This window comes from Etheostoma spectabile, chromosome 9, assembly GCF_008692095.1.
Source record: "Etheostoma spectabile isolate EspeVRDwgs_2016 chromosome 9, UIUC_Espe_1.0, whole genome shotgun sequence".
In the NCBI taxonomy this organism is placed as follows: Eukaryota; Metazoa; Chordata; class Actinopteri; order Perciformes; family Percidae; genus Etheostoma; species Etheostoma spectabile.
This window is the reverse complement of record NC_045741.1, coordinates 23,903,684-23,919,715: the sequence shown is the minus strand read 5'-3', so window position 1 is coordinate 23,919,715 and position 16,032 is coordinate 23,903,684. Positions and strand designations below refer to the sequence as shown.

General features: G+C 44.1%; 3 protein-coding genes across 5 annotated transcripts in view; 1 reads left to right on the top strand and 2 right to left on the bottom strand.

Annotated features, from left to right (window-relative positions):
* Window positions 1-3,903, bottom strand: part of wwc3 (WWC family member 3) — a 32,769-nt gene extending 28,866 nt beyond the window's left edge. The window contains exon 1 of one of the 2 annotated variants that reach the window (XM_032526703.1): window positions 3,373-3,903. In XM_032526703.1, the coding sequence (XP_032382594.1) occupies window positions 3,373-3,518 (146 nt within the window). In that variant the 5' untranslated portion in view covers window positions 3,519-3,903. The remainder of the gene's footprint in view (window positions 1-3,372) is intronic. The other variant, XM_032526702.1, reaches the window with a different exon arrangement.
* Window positions 3,904-6,238: 2,335 nt separating this feature from the next.
* LOC116696080 (putative claudin-24) lies at window positions 6,239-7,800 on the top strand. The gene has a single exon (XM_032526802.1). The coding sequence runs from the start codon at window positions 6,554-6,556 to the stop codon at window positions 7,211-7,213; it is 660 nt and encodes a 219-aa protein (XP_032382693.1). The 5' UTR covers window positions 6,239-6,553; the 3' UTR covers window positions 7,214-7,800.
* A 4,737-nt stretch (window positions 7,801-12,537) lies between these two features.
* On the bottom strand, window positions 12,538-16,026 carry cldn34a (claudin 34a). Of its 2 annotated transcripts, none has more exons than XM_032526797.1 (2): window positions 15,560-16,026; window positions 12,538-14,049 (listed from the first exon to the last, which is right to left on the bottom strand). In XM_032526797.1, the coding sequence occupies exon 2, from the start codon at window positions 13,953-13,955 to the stop codon at window positions 13,200-13,202; it is 756 nt and encodes a 251-aa protein (XP_032382688.1). In that variant the 5' UTR covers window positions 13,956-14,049; window positions 15,560-16,026; the 3' UTR covers window positions 12,538-13,199. The 2 variants fall into 2 exon arrangements, with proteins under 2 accessions (XP_032382688.1, XP_032382687.1); XM_032526796.1 differs by lacking the exon at window positions 15,560-16,026 and adding an exon at window positions 15,348-15,538.
* Between the last annotated feature and the right edge of the window lie 6 nt (window positions 16,027-16,032).

The window sequence follows — 16,032 nt, the reverse complement described above, 5'->3', positions numbered from 1 at the left end:
GGGGGGGGGGGGAACAATGGTGGCCCAGAGCTCGAGGCTGGTCCACTGAGTTTGGCATGTCCTGTTTAGGTAGCATTCTTCACAACATACACATAAAACACAGTGCTGAATGGGGCTGCTTCAGAAGGGGCATCAACACGCAGCCTGGGAAGATGCAAAGCAATATCGAGAGAATAAATAAAGAGCTGTAAATCATTTTAAAACATAGGTTATCTTCTGGGAAAGCTACACATGAAAGGGAGCAACGGCTAAAGAACTGCTGGAGGAAAGAGGTTTAAACTTCCAGAACATGGAGCGAGGTGAAAGCTGAAGACGAACACATTGTCTTCTCGTGAAAAAGAACACGGAAAAGCCATAGGACCAAATGACACAGGATCAAGCAAACGGCGTGTTTGTAACCTCCCCCCACCAAAAGACAAAAAAGAGCCATCATAATGAAAACACTGGGAGAAGCAAAATAACAGCGGGGTTCAGCGCATGTGAATAACCTTTCGGTGCTGGAAACACAGCTCATCCTTTCCAGAATAATTGAATTTGGTGTGCTTTGTGACCAAGTATAAAGGCCTCCCTTTGCTGAGCGGCAGGCCGGCCATGGCTGTTGCATAACAGAGCTAATAAAGGAGGCCTACAGGGCCCAGGATGGAGAGGAGGAGGCAGACACGTGGGAAACTGCCTCTGTTCTGCTGCTTTGTCTGGGGCCGCGAGCAAGCAGAGCCCCTGGGCATTAGTGTAGGCATGCCTAACATAACGCTCATTCCACAGCAACAAAAAAGCTCCACAGAACTGCTTGGCTTATCTGCAGGAGCTGGCAGGGCCGCCCCGAGCCGCTTGAGGTAGCCACCCTTCTCAAAAGACCTAGCCATCATCAAGAGTACTGAGGGGGGTAGATAGATGGTTTAAAAAGTGCAATGTTTTCCGGTTTTCATTTGGCGCTTTGTGCAAGCCATTTGTTGAGGGACGCTCCAACATGTTCCCAGGTATCTGCGCACCGTCTTCACACATTCATCTAATATCTCACTACAGTCTGTTATCTCAGTCAGATGTCCAACTGTACGAGCAGGAACACACTTGACCCCTGGCTGATACGCAGCTCGGTTACAGCATGATCATCACCGACAATCGTGTTTAAGCTCAATGACTCTTGTGTTTTCGTGATTAGGCGATAATCCGCCACTGACACACCTGTCTGCAGGTCATCAGACCGGAGGTTCGCACACATCAGACGCCCCTATATCTGTGAGCTGTACGACACAACCGATCACAGGATGGTAGTACCTGCACTCAGCCTTGCTACACAAGGTGCTCACACAAATGCGTTGCTGAGGCCTTTGTAACGCTTCAGACACAGATCATGTTTTGCCCAAAATATGGAGAGTTTGATCCCTGCCAAATTAGGCGCGTTTCAGGGCTCTTAATTTCTAATCTGTCAACTCAGTCTCCAACACAAACCACCATGGTCCAATGAATACTGAGTGGGGATCAACTGCATTTTATTATTAGTTATTTCAGATTAAATTCACACTTCCCATTGAAAGGAAACACGGCTCTGACGGTTGATTTCATAAAATATGAATAGATCAATCTTCAGATCAATTCAAGTCTGAAAATGTAAGGTAATATCAGCCTCATCCAAAAATATGACTTAGTATGATGACGACCAATAATAACATGTGTAGATACAAAACAACGATCCTTAAACTACCGGCCTTTGATTTCAGTTGAACATAAAACTGAACAGCTGTCAAACTGGGCCTTGACAGGAAAAAGTAGGAAACTCTTATCATCACTGCATTCCTCTCTCTCCTCCGGACATCCACTACATGCTTAAGCTGCATGCAACCAGTCATTGTATCTGCAGCTGATGGAAAGATCTAGGTTATATTTTTTTAAGAGCGGTAACACTGACCGAACGGCTGACACCTTTTTGTATCTGTTGCATGTTAGCAGAAAGTCAGCTTTAGTGCTGCATAGTGGTGTGATTTATTGGAAAGTCAGTATCAGGTGGTGACAGAAGACATTCCTCTGGCAGTGATAACCTATAAATCACTGAGCAGCACCAGAACAAATGCAGAGAACATTCTTTAGTCATGCAGACGTAAAACCCCAGATGTACATTCGATCTCAGATATTAGATCTTGTGCGACTGCTATCAGCTTCACATAACAATGGTTAATCAACTCGCAGGGAGGAGGGGGCCTTCAAGGAAATCAGGTTTTCCTTATCTGGATTACATGCGGCTATTACACATTCCCGCTGCAATAAATCTGGACTAATGTTACACAGAAACAGACTGGAACTCAAACTCAACCATACTTGGCGTGTTGTTTTTGACAGGCACTGTGAATTTCTGCCTTTCCCTCATAATGCAGTAGAGTTAAAATACTTGCTATAATTCCCGGTAATCTCAACAAAGTCTGCTTTGAATGCCTGATTGAGCCTGTTTCTGGGTTGGTGAAATCCAAGTCCCCACAAAAGCACATCCTTGCAGCTTTCCCAGTGGCCCAACTAGCATTCCTCACATATTTTCACAAAGATTTCTGGGAGTTGGAGTTTAAAGCTTTCGCTGTAATATGCTCCATTCTAAAATCCAGTGAAACACACACACACACATTGTGGGTCATTTTGGGATGAACAACAACATTATGGAGTAGACTTCAGAGCTAAACTTGACACACCATAAGACTTGAGGTGTCTCTGTATGAAAAGGAAAAGGGAACTGGGTAACAATAGCTCACTTTGTTATGTTAGGTGTGTGAACCAGGAATGTCTCAGGTCACTGGAAGTCTGGTTTACTGATGAGTCTTAATGATTGAGTTATGAGACAGACATCAAGTTCCTCTTCTTCCATGAAGAAGAGCCAGATCTGTATAAACCCAGGTGACCAGCCTGACTGGGTGTATGTGTGTGTGTGTGTGTGTGTGTTGTGCTAACACAGGCAGCCGTTTGGCGATTACCAACTGAAACATAACAAACCGGAAAGGCTGGGCTGCTGTCAGACTTTGCGTTTAAAGCTAAGTACTAGGGACGGGTTCGTGTGAGCAGAGCACGGTAGGTGACCACGGGCGTTACGTCCCCGTGTTTGCATGGGAACCTCTTAATGAGGTGGGGAGGCCACAACTTCTGCCAAATCTCATGTGATTAATCGGTCGTGGCAATATATCCCCCGCAACCTTGTGTCACATTAAAGGCAATGCACATTTACTGCAGTAGCCCCCAAAAACTAAACTGCCTTCACTTGTAGTCGCCCCCTTCGTCCCGGCCGCCCTGGCATCTCCTCCGGTCAGTTATGACTGATTGGTCGAAGAACTTGTTGAATTAAAACTACTTTGTGTGAGTGTGTGTAATCCCCGTAGTCCCAGGCCTTTAGCATACCTATCTCTGGGGTCAATCCATGAAGTTTGCCGGGTGTTGTGGTCGATAAAAAACACTCTGCCATCGTAGTCCCGGGCTTCCTCCCAGCCCGCGGGCAGCGGCAGCTCCGAGCTCTCTCTCCGCTTACCGCCGCTGACCCACGGCATAGCGTCGGGATGGTGAGAGGGCTGGAGCCCTCTGCCCTGCTTTTTATCCCCCCGAAAAAGTCGGTCTTCACCGCATTACCAAAAACTCTACCTCGACGCACTTGTCGGCGCAAAAAAAATGGAGACGCAAATACAAAAACTTTCCACCGAGGTTGTCCGCTTAAAAAGTCCCGCTGAAGGTACATCCACGTTTCTTCTTACAACCCCCCCAAAAACAGTGCCAGTGCTCGCGGTCCTCGGTCCTCCATGTTCGCCTCCTCCACCATGTCTCATTCCTCCGTGTCCATATTGGGGTAGAGCTGATTTGCATAAACGGTCGGACGTACGACTGAGCGAGTTCCTGTGTCCAATAGGAAACCTTCAGAGCTCCATACTCATTAAAGTGTATTGTTAAGCTTGAGAACAGGTATTTATATGAATATATATTTAATGTTTTACGTCAACGATAATTCAGTCGGCAACACCGACAACTAATGTTGCTAACGTTACTGTCAAACAACCTGTTGATTCCCATGACACAACTTAATTCTTATTATCTTTTGTTTTTTTAACGGGTCACCTCAAACAAGGTAAATATTTTACTCGAGTTAATCCATAGACAACACTACACCACCCTGAACACAGTGAAAACCCCGGGGTTTGTCGTTGAAAGCAGGGTTATTTAAGTGGTACACCAGCGCCACCTGGTGGCTTAAATATGTAGTACAACATATCCTCTCTTCACAGCCCCTTCCTTACAAGACAGGTCCCTGGGCCATTATAGATCAGCAAGACCTTTTAAAAAAAAAAAAAAGTTATATTGCCCTCATGCCTCAGGTTCATTGTGTGACAAGGATTGTGTAGTAAGCTAAGTAATTGCAAATTTCTTACCTGGCTAACACTGTATATACCACTTAGGCACAACAACTGAAATGACAGGGGACCCCATATTGTCAAGGGTTAAAAAACTTTTATTATTTAAATGTATATTGTGCTTATATGGTGCATGCTGCTAAATAAATGTATGCTCAATCAAACTAGCACAAACTGAAAAGTTCAGAAGATAAATGTGGCGGGGGGGTGGAAGGATGTCACCCCAAGTGGGTTAATCATCCGGTCCTGTGAAATTAGGATGTGTAATTATTGATGCTGTTTGTGCTTTTTTTTGTTCTTCCAGTTTAAATTAAATTAATATAATTTGCTCAGTCTTTACAGTGTGTCAAGCCCTCTGCTTAAGAGCATTTAGGGCTCCTGAGGACCTGTTTGGGACAATTTGAACCAATTATGTGTCCAAGTAGCCGTTATAAACAAGAGGGCCCTCTGCAGCTTATGACAGTGTGTGCACTAGGATACAATGTAATTTAAAAAATGTAACAAACGTTTTCCGGCACAGGATATAAATCCTCCACACTGGACTCTCCAATAAAGCCAAAGTTTCTATCAGAACAACTTAAGGTCAGCCCAGTGAGCAGAGTTCATCGTGCTCATATCCTTATGGCCACTAAACACTGTAGATAAGGAGCCTTTAACAGCAGGAGCAGAATACTCAAGATCGTCATACTGTAAGATAAAAAGTACATTAACAGATGATGCAATAAACATCACCTGTTCGTGTGTGTGTGTGTGTGTGTGTGTGTGTGTGTGTGTGTATGTGTGTGAGACAGGTTGGTCTGCATTGAGGGGAGTTGCATTCGTTTTTGATTAGTATTTTTTGAAATCTGTGACCAGTAGGAACTGCACAGCACTGATTTCATTTATTTCTACCAGTAGTTTTCTTCAGGTTATTGGTGCAGTGACTTAAATTCAGTGTGACAGTAAAGTAAAAATTCCAGTAAGGGGGGACGTTTGTTGCCAAACAGGTAGATCTGTGTGAGTGTTTGTCTGCGTGTATGTGTGTGTGTGTGTGCAGCCAAGCAAACGTGGACTCTGTGTCGAGACGTCAGCAGTCAGCTGAGCACTCTGCCCTCCAGAGGAGGAGTTTCGCAGGCAGCTGGTTATCGGAGTGTGTTTCCTCCTGGGAAACATTTTCTCACATCAGAGCGTTGATCTACCGCCTCCTACCATCGATTCCCACAGGCTGCGTAGTGTTCATACGAGGGCGCACAATAGGCTGCACTGTTGTTTCTGTTTCAGTCACATGCAGCAAAAAGCCTGACCGTCACAAAATTATGAATATCATCCCTTCTAAAATTCTAAAAAGCAATGCATTATTATTAAGTAGATATATGCATCATCAATAATAAATCTCTCTCTCCATGGTGCAGAGTTGATCTTACTTTCATCAGTTTATTACATGTGTAATAAATTAATTTTCTTGAAGACGGTGATTGTGCATTTCCACATGCTTCACTATGAGCGCGACCTTCACGATACATTAATAATTGTGTGTTTATGACTGAGTTTACTCATAAGTATACAAGATGGTTATTTTGAAGAGGGTTTTTGAAAAAAGGAGTTCTAATCTCAATTACACAGATTAAAACTGGAGTTGTTATAGTATCTCTGGAGGCAGTCCATTTTGTGAGAACCGTATCTTTGTTTAGCATTTGTGAAAAATAACCTGACTTTGTTGTTTTAAGCTGGCCCGTGGTCATTTGTTTGCTTATTTATACAAAGGGAGGGACACACAGGATGTATGGAAATGGCCATCAGGGAATTCATCTCTTACCCAAGGAAATGCACTGTATACGATCCAGTCTACATTCAACTTTCATCCCCTGTGGCATCTCTGCTTCTGCCCCTGCTGCCCATTGGCACAGCATCAGGAGCAGGAGGGCCGCAAAGGGGAGGGCCAAACCAAACGGGCCCCCTCTCCTCCCAGCAGCAGAAGATGTGTGCTCCTCTGAGTGGGAACTGTTTGTGAAAGGGCTCAGAGTCCAGAGCCTGAGCGGTCAACTGTAATTATCAGGTGTTGTGAGCAGTTTCGGTCCCGACTGGACGTCCAGCAGGCCTCTCCATCTGAAGTGCAGCCACAGAAGAAGAACTCTTGTGGCTCTGTCAAGCGTGGAGGCCAGAGAGAGAGAGAGAGTGAGAGAGAGAGAGCAAGAGAGCGAAAGATGGACACATGCGCCTGCGCTTTGGAGTTGATGGGGATGCTGGTCTATGTCGGCGCATGGCTGTGCGCTTTGACCACCACTCTCTTACCACAGTGGCTGACCATGTCCACTGCTCTGCTGCCAGTGGAGAGCTACGAGCAGGGCCTGTGGGAGACATGCGTGGTCCAGGATGTTGGGGGTATGGAGTGCAGAGCATATGACAGCCTGCTGGGCCTTCCCAGTGACCTCAAGCTGGCCCGTATCCTCATGTGTGCTTCCCTCGCCGTGGGCATGCTGGGAATGCTAGTGGCTATACCTGGACTTCACCTGGTCAACAGCTGCAAAGAACGCAGAAGCTCCAGAACCAAGAGGACTTTAATCATCATGGGAGGGGTGCTGGGGATGATCTCGGGGGTGCTGTGTCTGATCCCCGTGTCCTACATGGCCCATTTAGCCGTGATGCGTTTCTTTGATGAGAAAATACCTGACGTGGTTCCCCGCTGGGAGTTTGGTGATGCCCTGTTCTGCGGCTGGGTCGGAGGATTTCTTCTCATAGTGGCCGGGCTCCTTCTGCTCGCCTCTTGCTCATGTTCACAGGCGGAGCCTCCGCCCGGGCAGCAGCGCAGATACCATGTCATGAATACAGATGTTTCCTTCAGGAAGCGCTCCGAGTACGTTTAAGGGACGAATCCTAAAATAATGACCTGCATAGAGACTGACGGCACAGCACAATCATCACCTGCAGAACTGCACTTCACTGCTTCAAAAATAATGATGGCTACATCTGGTTTAAATCAAAGACAACATCCCACATGAGGGTCGCTGTATCTGTTTGTAAAACAGTGACAATGAGTTAGTCTAAAACACCACCAAATCCTCAGTCAATTTGCCGCTACTTTGAATGACTCACCTGCACAATCCCACATTGAAAAGAACCTGCTGTGACCAGTAGAAATGACTGTTTTTTTAAAAGATGTTTTATAAAATGCTTATCTGGAGTGGCTTCAGGATTTTTCTCCCATCAGTGCCAACAAATGAAGAAAATACTATTTCCAGTCTGTTTTGCAGGATGCCTTAGCTTTTAAAATGCTGTGATTTGTAAGTTATTCTTAATACTAAAACATAGAGCAAGCACACATTATTCTGTGCCTGGTTAAGTTTGCTTATGGGCTGTATTGTGCAGCACATTTAAATGATTCACATAAAGAAGTATATTGAGATTTTATTGAAAAGTTGTCTCTTTTTTCATGTAAAAAAAAGTAAATTTCTTGTGTTGTATTTTCTATTGAGATAAAGTGAATATAATCAGTTTGTTTCAGTTTATGTTAATACAATGAGAAGCTGTGACATGAATCAGTATGAAACAATCAACCTATTCTTCTTCAGTTATGTCAGAGTTGGAAACATGGCTGCTCTTTTGCTTGTTCCCCATCCGGTCGTCTGTTAGTCACATAAACCTACAACCTATTTTGGTCTGAAGTGGTCCCTGGGGGGACTGAAAACAGCCGCCCTGGTCCGTCAGGTGTGTCTGTGGAGGTGGAAACACAGCTTGAGACTAATTCCATCAGATTTCCTGGTCACTCGCTGAGCTAAGCTGTGTTTAATGAATGCTCTAATGGGCAGTGTGTACTGTGAAGAATGTAGAACAGGTTGGCCTTGCGGCTCCCGCTTTGACATAATTACACAAATTTGCCAGGGTCAAAGGTCAGTTTTGCACTTCGAAACTGTCTGTATCATTTACATAGACACAGGTACAGTGACATAAATGTGTTATTGCATGGGAGAAGTATGACTTTTAAACCTCCACATTCTAATGATGGTACTTTTTGTGTATAGAATGAAGTCAACGAGGGATAATGATGTTGTCACAGAAGCATATGGGGGCCGAGGCATGACAGACTTTGATTTGGAGGATATAGAAAGTGGCTCTGCCAGCCAGGCTCACAGAGCCAGAAAGCACAGAGTGTATCGAGAGGCACCCTCCTATCCTCTGACGCCAGGCAGGCTGCAGGGGGGGGGGGCTGGTTCCTCCCAGTGTGAGGGCAGCTATCAGCAGGGGAGGCAGCGAAAAACAACTGCAGAGATGTTCTCCCTGATTACCGTAAGACTCCATTTGCTGTAGGGCCGGGCAGTGCAGCAACATTAGGAAATGACATGTCGTCTACTAATTATATTTAAATGCATCCGACTGCAAGCAAACTATAAGATAAGCAAACTTCTCACAGCATAAAGGAAATTGTTAAATTATTAATTTTCTCTGTAACTTGACTGAAATCTCACAAAAAAGTACAAAACAGTACCTTTAAGGAACAAAAGCTTGTCACTGGGGTGGTACCCTCAAAAGTACATAGTTGTACCTTTAGTCTGTGGAACAGAATGGTACCTTACTTGTTTCTACCTTCTAAAGGGACACTATTATACATTTGAGGATCACTAATGTACCTTAAACAAAGGTACAACAAAGTACCTCTGGGAAAGGTACTCCGATGTCCCATGACAACGACGTAACACGACCTTCTCGCTGAAGGTTCAGACGTGGAGATGACCAAAGTTCAAAGAGTTCAAACTTTGATCAGATATGATTGTCAGTGGAACATGTTAAGAATTGCATTTTTGGGAAAAGCAGTGCTCCATTGCTCCACAGACACATTACAATGTTCCTTAAACCTCACATTACCATACAAAAACCCACTCCCCCTCTCTGTCTAAACTGATGGATGAGAACAGAGATGAGCACCAACACCAGCAAAGTAAAAGTCCAAATATTGTATTTTCAGCTAAATGTACTGAAAGCAGAAAAAGTAAAAGTCTTTTTGATAAGTACAGAAAAATGGCCCGCAGGGCTTGGTCCACTTTAGAGGGTTGCAAGATAAATCTGAGAGATTGTGAGATGATTAATGGGAGAGGAAATGGGCCTTGAACAGCTATCTTAATGAAACAATCTGAGCATTTAAAAGAGCTCTCTCTTGCCCAGTTCACTCTTTCTTGATATTTTGAAAAAAAAAGTCTAACTTGGCTTATTTAAGTAGTTGATAGATTTTGAGTGACTTCACTGGATCAACTCGATGAGATGAGAAAGAGGAGTTGCTAGTTTTGCTCTTTGGATGCTGCATATTTAGATGTATTCTGAGGTCTCTGGATAAAAGAATGTGTGATGAGATGACTGTAGTGTTACATAAGTACTAAAAGGGAAGCCAAGGAGTCTCATGAGTGTAGGTAGGCAGCGTTTACACACTTAAGAGGATTTCAGAGACTACACTTCATCTTTTTGCATTGAAGTTTTAGTGCCTAACATTGTAAAGATATTTTATTTGGGCGTTTTAGGTCTTTATTTCCACAGAACAGATGGAGAAATGAAAGGGGAATGACTTGCAGCAAAGGGCCGCAGGTTGCCAGGATGGACAGTTAAGAATAAGGACGAAAATCGTGTGATATGATCTTTTTTGTTCTATCCATTCTTTCCTTATTGAAACCTGGCGCCTATGTGATCCACATTGCAACCCTAACTGCCAAAAGCTCAGCCTGGAGATATAGATTTGTTATGCTAGTAGCGGCTGCTAGCCTCTGGCAGAGATTAGGAGTGGACTACGGGTGTCTGGTAACACTACTTCTTTCTAAAGATTAATATTTGGGCTTTACCGGCTTTCCTTTTTGACAGGACAGCTAGGTGAGAATGGGGGGGACATGCAGGAAATCATCACAGGTCAGATTGGAACCCTGGACCTCTGCATCGAGGCCTAAACCTCTCAGGACATGTGCGCCTGCTCTACCACTGAAGCAACCCGGCCACACAACACTACTTCTATCTCCACACCTCCAGATTTATTCCAATTTCAAAACTTGTAGTTTTCAGCTCTGATCGACGCTGACACAAGTGACATCACCTGAGGCAATTTCACAGATTTTGGCGTATATGTTCACATATGCAGTAGGCCTCTCCAACACCTGTAAACAGACTTTGATGTGTAAAATTGGTGGAGTTCCCCTTTAAGAGAGGAAATCACTCTTTGGTAAAACACTTATCTGTAACAAGGGGCCCAACTAGACACGGCTTTCTTGTTAGAAACTCACAAGCCAAACAGGTTGAAAAAACACATCATGCATGTCTTTCTGTTTTTGTAAAATCTGAAAAGTAAGCAGTAACTATATTTTTCAGATGACTGTATTGGCTTACCACCCCTGGCTATACATGGAGATAGCCCTGACTTGAATCCAGTTAACTGCAAATAAAATGCCATCTCTGTAAACCTATGGTACGTTTGGCAACATACTTTTGATATGAGGGTTTTTAATTGCACTGATCACCTCCCTTCCTCTCTCACAGCCTTCTTACGAGTTTTCCCCCATTAATTATTATAACTGATAGAGTATATGACTTAGAATAACAGATTAGATAAAATATAACCAGCTCAGGGTATTATGTCAGGCTTATCTGTGGAGGGGAATGTGCCAGAGAGAGGTGGGAGGGCGGTGAAGACAGAGACAAAGAATTATTTAAATACTTTCCCCAAATCTCTTATCTAGAGGAATGTGAATACTTGTTATACTCAATTACAGTAAATTCATATCAGTGGTTCTCCTGCTGCAGATTACTGGCATCAAGTCTGGGATGGAGCACCTCACCACGTTGCACGAGGGCTCAGAGCTACCTTTCATCCACTTCTGGGACTTGTGTTTTTGACAGAGAGCTGTGCTCAGCTGAAGAGGGCCTTTTGTTCCTCCTGCAGTGTGTATGTATGTGTCTGTGTGTGTGTGTGTGTGTGTGTGTGTGTGTGTGTGTGTGTGTGTGTGTGTGTGTGTGTGTGTGTGTGTGTGTGTGTGTGTGTGTGTGTGTCTCTTCTGGCAACAATCACTACTGTGAGGCGGCCCCCTCTCCAGACTCACATGCCTGCTCTCGTCAGCCTCCTACCCAGGTCACATGAGCTGGGCCCCCAGTCAACCTGACCTGCTGAGATCCTTCCTCGCATGGGGCCCCGTTAGAAGCCCACACCTTGGCATGTCATGTCATGTCACCTCCCCCACACTGTGTGGCGATAATGCCAATCAGTCATTACAGAGATAAAGTTCATGATAACATTTCCAGATATGCATCCGTCCCTGAACTCTGGCAAGACGAATGCGAGAGAGCTTCACTTTACACCAGTCAGCTGGCATATCATATCATACATAACATTCTATATAACCGAATATTAAAGCAGCTACATAAGAGCGTTTTAGCATCTTTCAGCCATGTTTTGGGTTTTCTTGCTCACAACCTTACTATTTTGGTTCACTCTCACACTGTTTTTGACCAGGACAACTGTTTCCAGCAACAACACAGACTAAACTTGCCATTTCCTTGGAGCACATAGCAGCTAAAAAGCTAACTTTAGCTAAATTACTTCCTTCAGAAGTTTGTGAAATCTTAAACACAGCTAAGATGGGAGTTAATACTGGACTTACGTTGATCCGGTGGACATGAACACAACTCCAAATACATGCTAATGTTCTCCATATCTGCTGGACGTCTAACCCCCTCCACTGTAAAACAGCTTTCAGGTACAAACGGAAAATGGCAGACAGATGAAGTTAGCGACAAGCTAATGATCACAGTGGAGCATTTAGCAGCTGAAGAGCTAACCTACGCTAAATATTGTGTTGGATGTAACTCTTTGCTAACGAGCTAGCCATATTAACTTACAAAGTGATAATATGTCAGTGCTTTAGTTTTGCGGACTGAAGTGACCAAAAAATCTGTCACTGCAGGTTGAAACATGGATTCTTATGCAATTTACTAGCTACAGGGATACATGTTTCTCAAGGTAAACCAGTTTGAATGTCACACTGTCAGTGCTACTTTCTATTTAATAAGAAATGTTCATGTTTTTCCAGTAGGAGCTTTTATTTTTCAGATTATGGTCCAGTAACAATGATCTCTCAACTGTAATTCTGAATCATGCTGTATTTCTAGAAGCACGGACCTCTCCACTCAACAGCTGAACGGTCTATTTTACAAATATTAGTCAAGTGCTTTATTTGGTTAATGTTGGAAAGTGATGACATGTGGCTATGAGTCACTCAACAGGATCGGAGAGAGTCTCCTGCTGACTCTGCTGGCCTGCTCCGTCAAAGTGTTGAGATGTAAAAGGTGAAGATGGCTGCCAGCTGCAAACCTCTGGCTACGATCCCGACTACATGGACAAGCAAAACCATCACTGTGTCTCCACAGATCTCCAGAGGGGGGCACAGAGGCAAGCGTGTAAGAAATGAACACAGACTTCGAGTTCTCCGCTGGGGATCACGTGTGCAGGCTTCGGACAGCGAGCTGGCCTCCGGGCCTCTGTTGGCTCCCAGCAGGGTGTCGGGAGCTCTAGGGGCCTTTCACAGAGACTTGACTGGATCCTGGGTGACTGTTTTTCTGTATGCCGATCTGACGGCTGATGGGATAACATTTCACTGTGACAAATAAAATTGGTTGATGGGTTGATTGGATTTACCATCCTGGATTAATGTGTAGCGCTTCTTGTAATACAACATGGCTGATGTTCCACAATAAAGGCTAAACTCATTCTGTAAGTCCGCAGTCAATAAGATATGTTGTGAGCAGCACTGGGCTTGAAATCACTTTCCCATGGATTAAAAAGATACAAATCCAAGATTGTAAATTAAGTGTTCTGATGTTCTGCCATCATGAGATTTCTTCTCTGTGAAATGCAGGATTATCCCTGGCCTGGTTGGTTCCATCTGCCAATTCAGACTTCTGTACTAGCGTTGTTTCTGTCCAGGGACCCTGCAGCGGATCCCGGGTGTCTCTGGGGGCCTCTGTGCTGAGGGCCGCCCAAGCGTAGCGGTAGCAGAGGAAAAGCACCCCGCTTATGAACAATAGCATGGAGGCGAAGAAGCCCACTCCGATGGCCGAGCCGATTTGCTGCCTAGCAGGAGCTGCAGGGAGGTGGAACTCAGGAGGAAAGCCTATGGTGCTGTTTTTAAGAACAGAGCTCATGTTCCACACCAACGGCACCAATGAGAATGTCCCCGCCAGCACATACAGGGTCCCTGCCAGCACAAAGACCAGCCTTATGTTCCTACGATTCTCTACAGAGAAGTAGACCATCCTCACGGCCACTGCAGCGGTGATGTTCCCCGCCAGGCCGCAGATCACCGCGATTACCATCAGCACCTGAGCCACAGGGATCTCTGCCGGAGCAAAGTGGTCCGAGATGCCGATGCTCTGACAGTTCTCTACCCTGGGAAGGACATGGCTGTAGAAACATGCCCTCCAGATGCCCACCCAGGCCACGCCCGAGGTGATGACGGACTCATCAGCCACGTGCCACAGCCGCCACTCGTCGAGGCCGGTTGTGGTCATGATGAGGATCCAGGCCAATACCCCGGCCATCAGGCCCAGGAACTGCCAGTGAGCTGTGTGAACCAAGTAAATCATCCTGCCCGGTGTGACTGCTAATGGTCAGAGAGACGGATCGCTGAGTCAACGCATTGTTGAATTCACGCAGTGTGCCTGACATCCATCGCACCTCCTGAAAACACAAATAACCAACTGTGTTAGCTTGGCTACAACTCACAAGATGAGTAACACACCGCTTACACCCAACTGCCTTGTCACCGTTGTGGTGCAGGGAATTAATTCCCCAGAAGATCCATTTCCAAATTTAAAAGGAAAAAACAATCCCTGCACAAACTTGTCCCCTCTGCATTGGTTTTATTTGGTCAGTCGAGGTTTTGGTCACGAGGGCCTTTCTTTTTAAATTAAACTGGTGCTTAGTACATCTATTATATTAATATTTTGGCAGTAATTCACATTTAATTCGGTATTGTAAACACATCCTGTTTAAAATCCTCTGTATAAAGTATGATAGAAGACATGACTGTTTTTCTTGTCCTGCCTTGAGCCAATGGCATTATTAAATTCAAATCAATTTCATTTATAGTATCAAATCATAACGAGTTATTTCGAGACACTATACAGATGGAGTAGGTCAAGACCACATTATAATTTACAAAGACCCAACCATTCCAGTAATTCACAGTAATACACATTAGAAGAAACCTTCAAAAGGTCGGTTTACCAAAATGACCTTGCAGAATCTAGCCATAAATCATTTTTCTGCTAAGCTTCTGAGATAACCACCTCAGACATCTTGTCTCCAGCCTTATACAGTAAAGAGTAAAGTCATGAAGAAATAAGACAATGATCAGTATCCTAAATACTCCCTTTAAATCCAGACCTCAAGACCTGTTCTCAGTGGAACTACTTTCTCTTTAAGAAATAATAGCAGGTAGAGAAAGTGAGTAAATGAAATGCAGATATTGTTTTGGAAATGTGAGTAATAAACATTAGGCTGGCTTAACCTGGGGACCCCATTGACCCCCACACAAAGGCTCCAAAACATACCAGTGAACCTAAGGCCTTCTGGGAGTTTTGGGTGCTGGAGAAGTCACCTGCTTTGCCCAAGCGGTAAATATCAGTATATTATATTAACTTATATAGACTTAAATATTTCAACGTGCAATACAACAACAAAGATTGTTTACTCAGTTTATCACGAGAAGGTGCAATACGTACAGTGGTACAATCTAAAATTGTATGTGGCATGTTAACACTAAACTACTCAACATGGAAGTGAAGGTGATCCATAAACAATAATATAATAAGTCTACTGTTAAGATCATGTGTACACACACGGCCCAGATCCCAGTGACAGTTTGCAGTCGGATTCTTGGTCTTGAGAATACCTTTAATTCTCTCTTAAATGACCAAGTCAACAAACCTATGATAGTATAACAAACATAATATATTGAGGTAAAAAGCAATTACCTTAGCAAATTTTAGAATAAACTTCCATACCATCCAAAATGGAAATTGATATTTTGATCAATTATGTTGAGAAGCAGTAGACTCAAACTCCTCAAGGCAGCAGTCCAAGTGTGGAGGACGCCTGTAGGTCTCGTGTGTGAACGCCTTATTGGAGTTAATGATTGCCCATTTAAATCTCCTGTTTTATGCAGTGAAATTAAAACATCACTCACCTTGATGCGTCTTACAGTTTCGATGTGACGCTGAATCCTCCTTCCACGGATGCTTTATTTATAACAAGAGAATGAAACCGGAGCGATAGTCTACATTTTGCTTTGGTTATGTGAGTGAAAAGCTGTTAACACCTGACTGTTAAAAGACACTCCAAAGTCTTAACCTTTCCCTTTATCAGTGGAGAAGCGGGTGTGGTGGAGTTAATGAATGACAGTGAAGAATGAGCGGATCACCGGGCAGAAATCAATTAAACACCAGACTGATGTTCCAGCAGACTCTTTATTTGATATTAAGGAGCACAGCTGGTAAAATGTTAAGAGTCAGGCTGTAGCGGTGCATGAAGCGTGTGAAATCGTAACATACTCAAATGTGCAGAACAAACATCGTCCAATAGGGTTTACCTGTGGGAGACGGATTCAATCCTTCAAGCTGGTCAAAATGCTTTGGAATTATTTAGTTCCATATTTAGTTG

Coding starts and splice junctions, on each gene's coding strand:
- LOC116696080 (XM_032526802.1), top strand. CDS start 6,554: ATGGACACATGCGCCTGCGCTTTGGAGTTGATGGGGATGCTGGTCTAT.
- cldn34a (XM_032526797.1), bottom strand. CDS start 13,955: ATGATTTACTTGGTTCACACAGCTCACTGGCAGTTCCTGGGCCTGATG.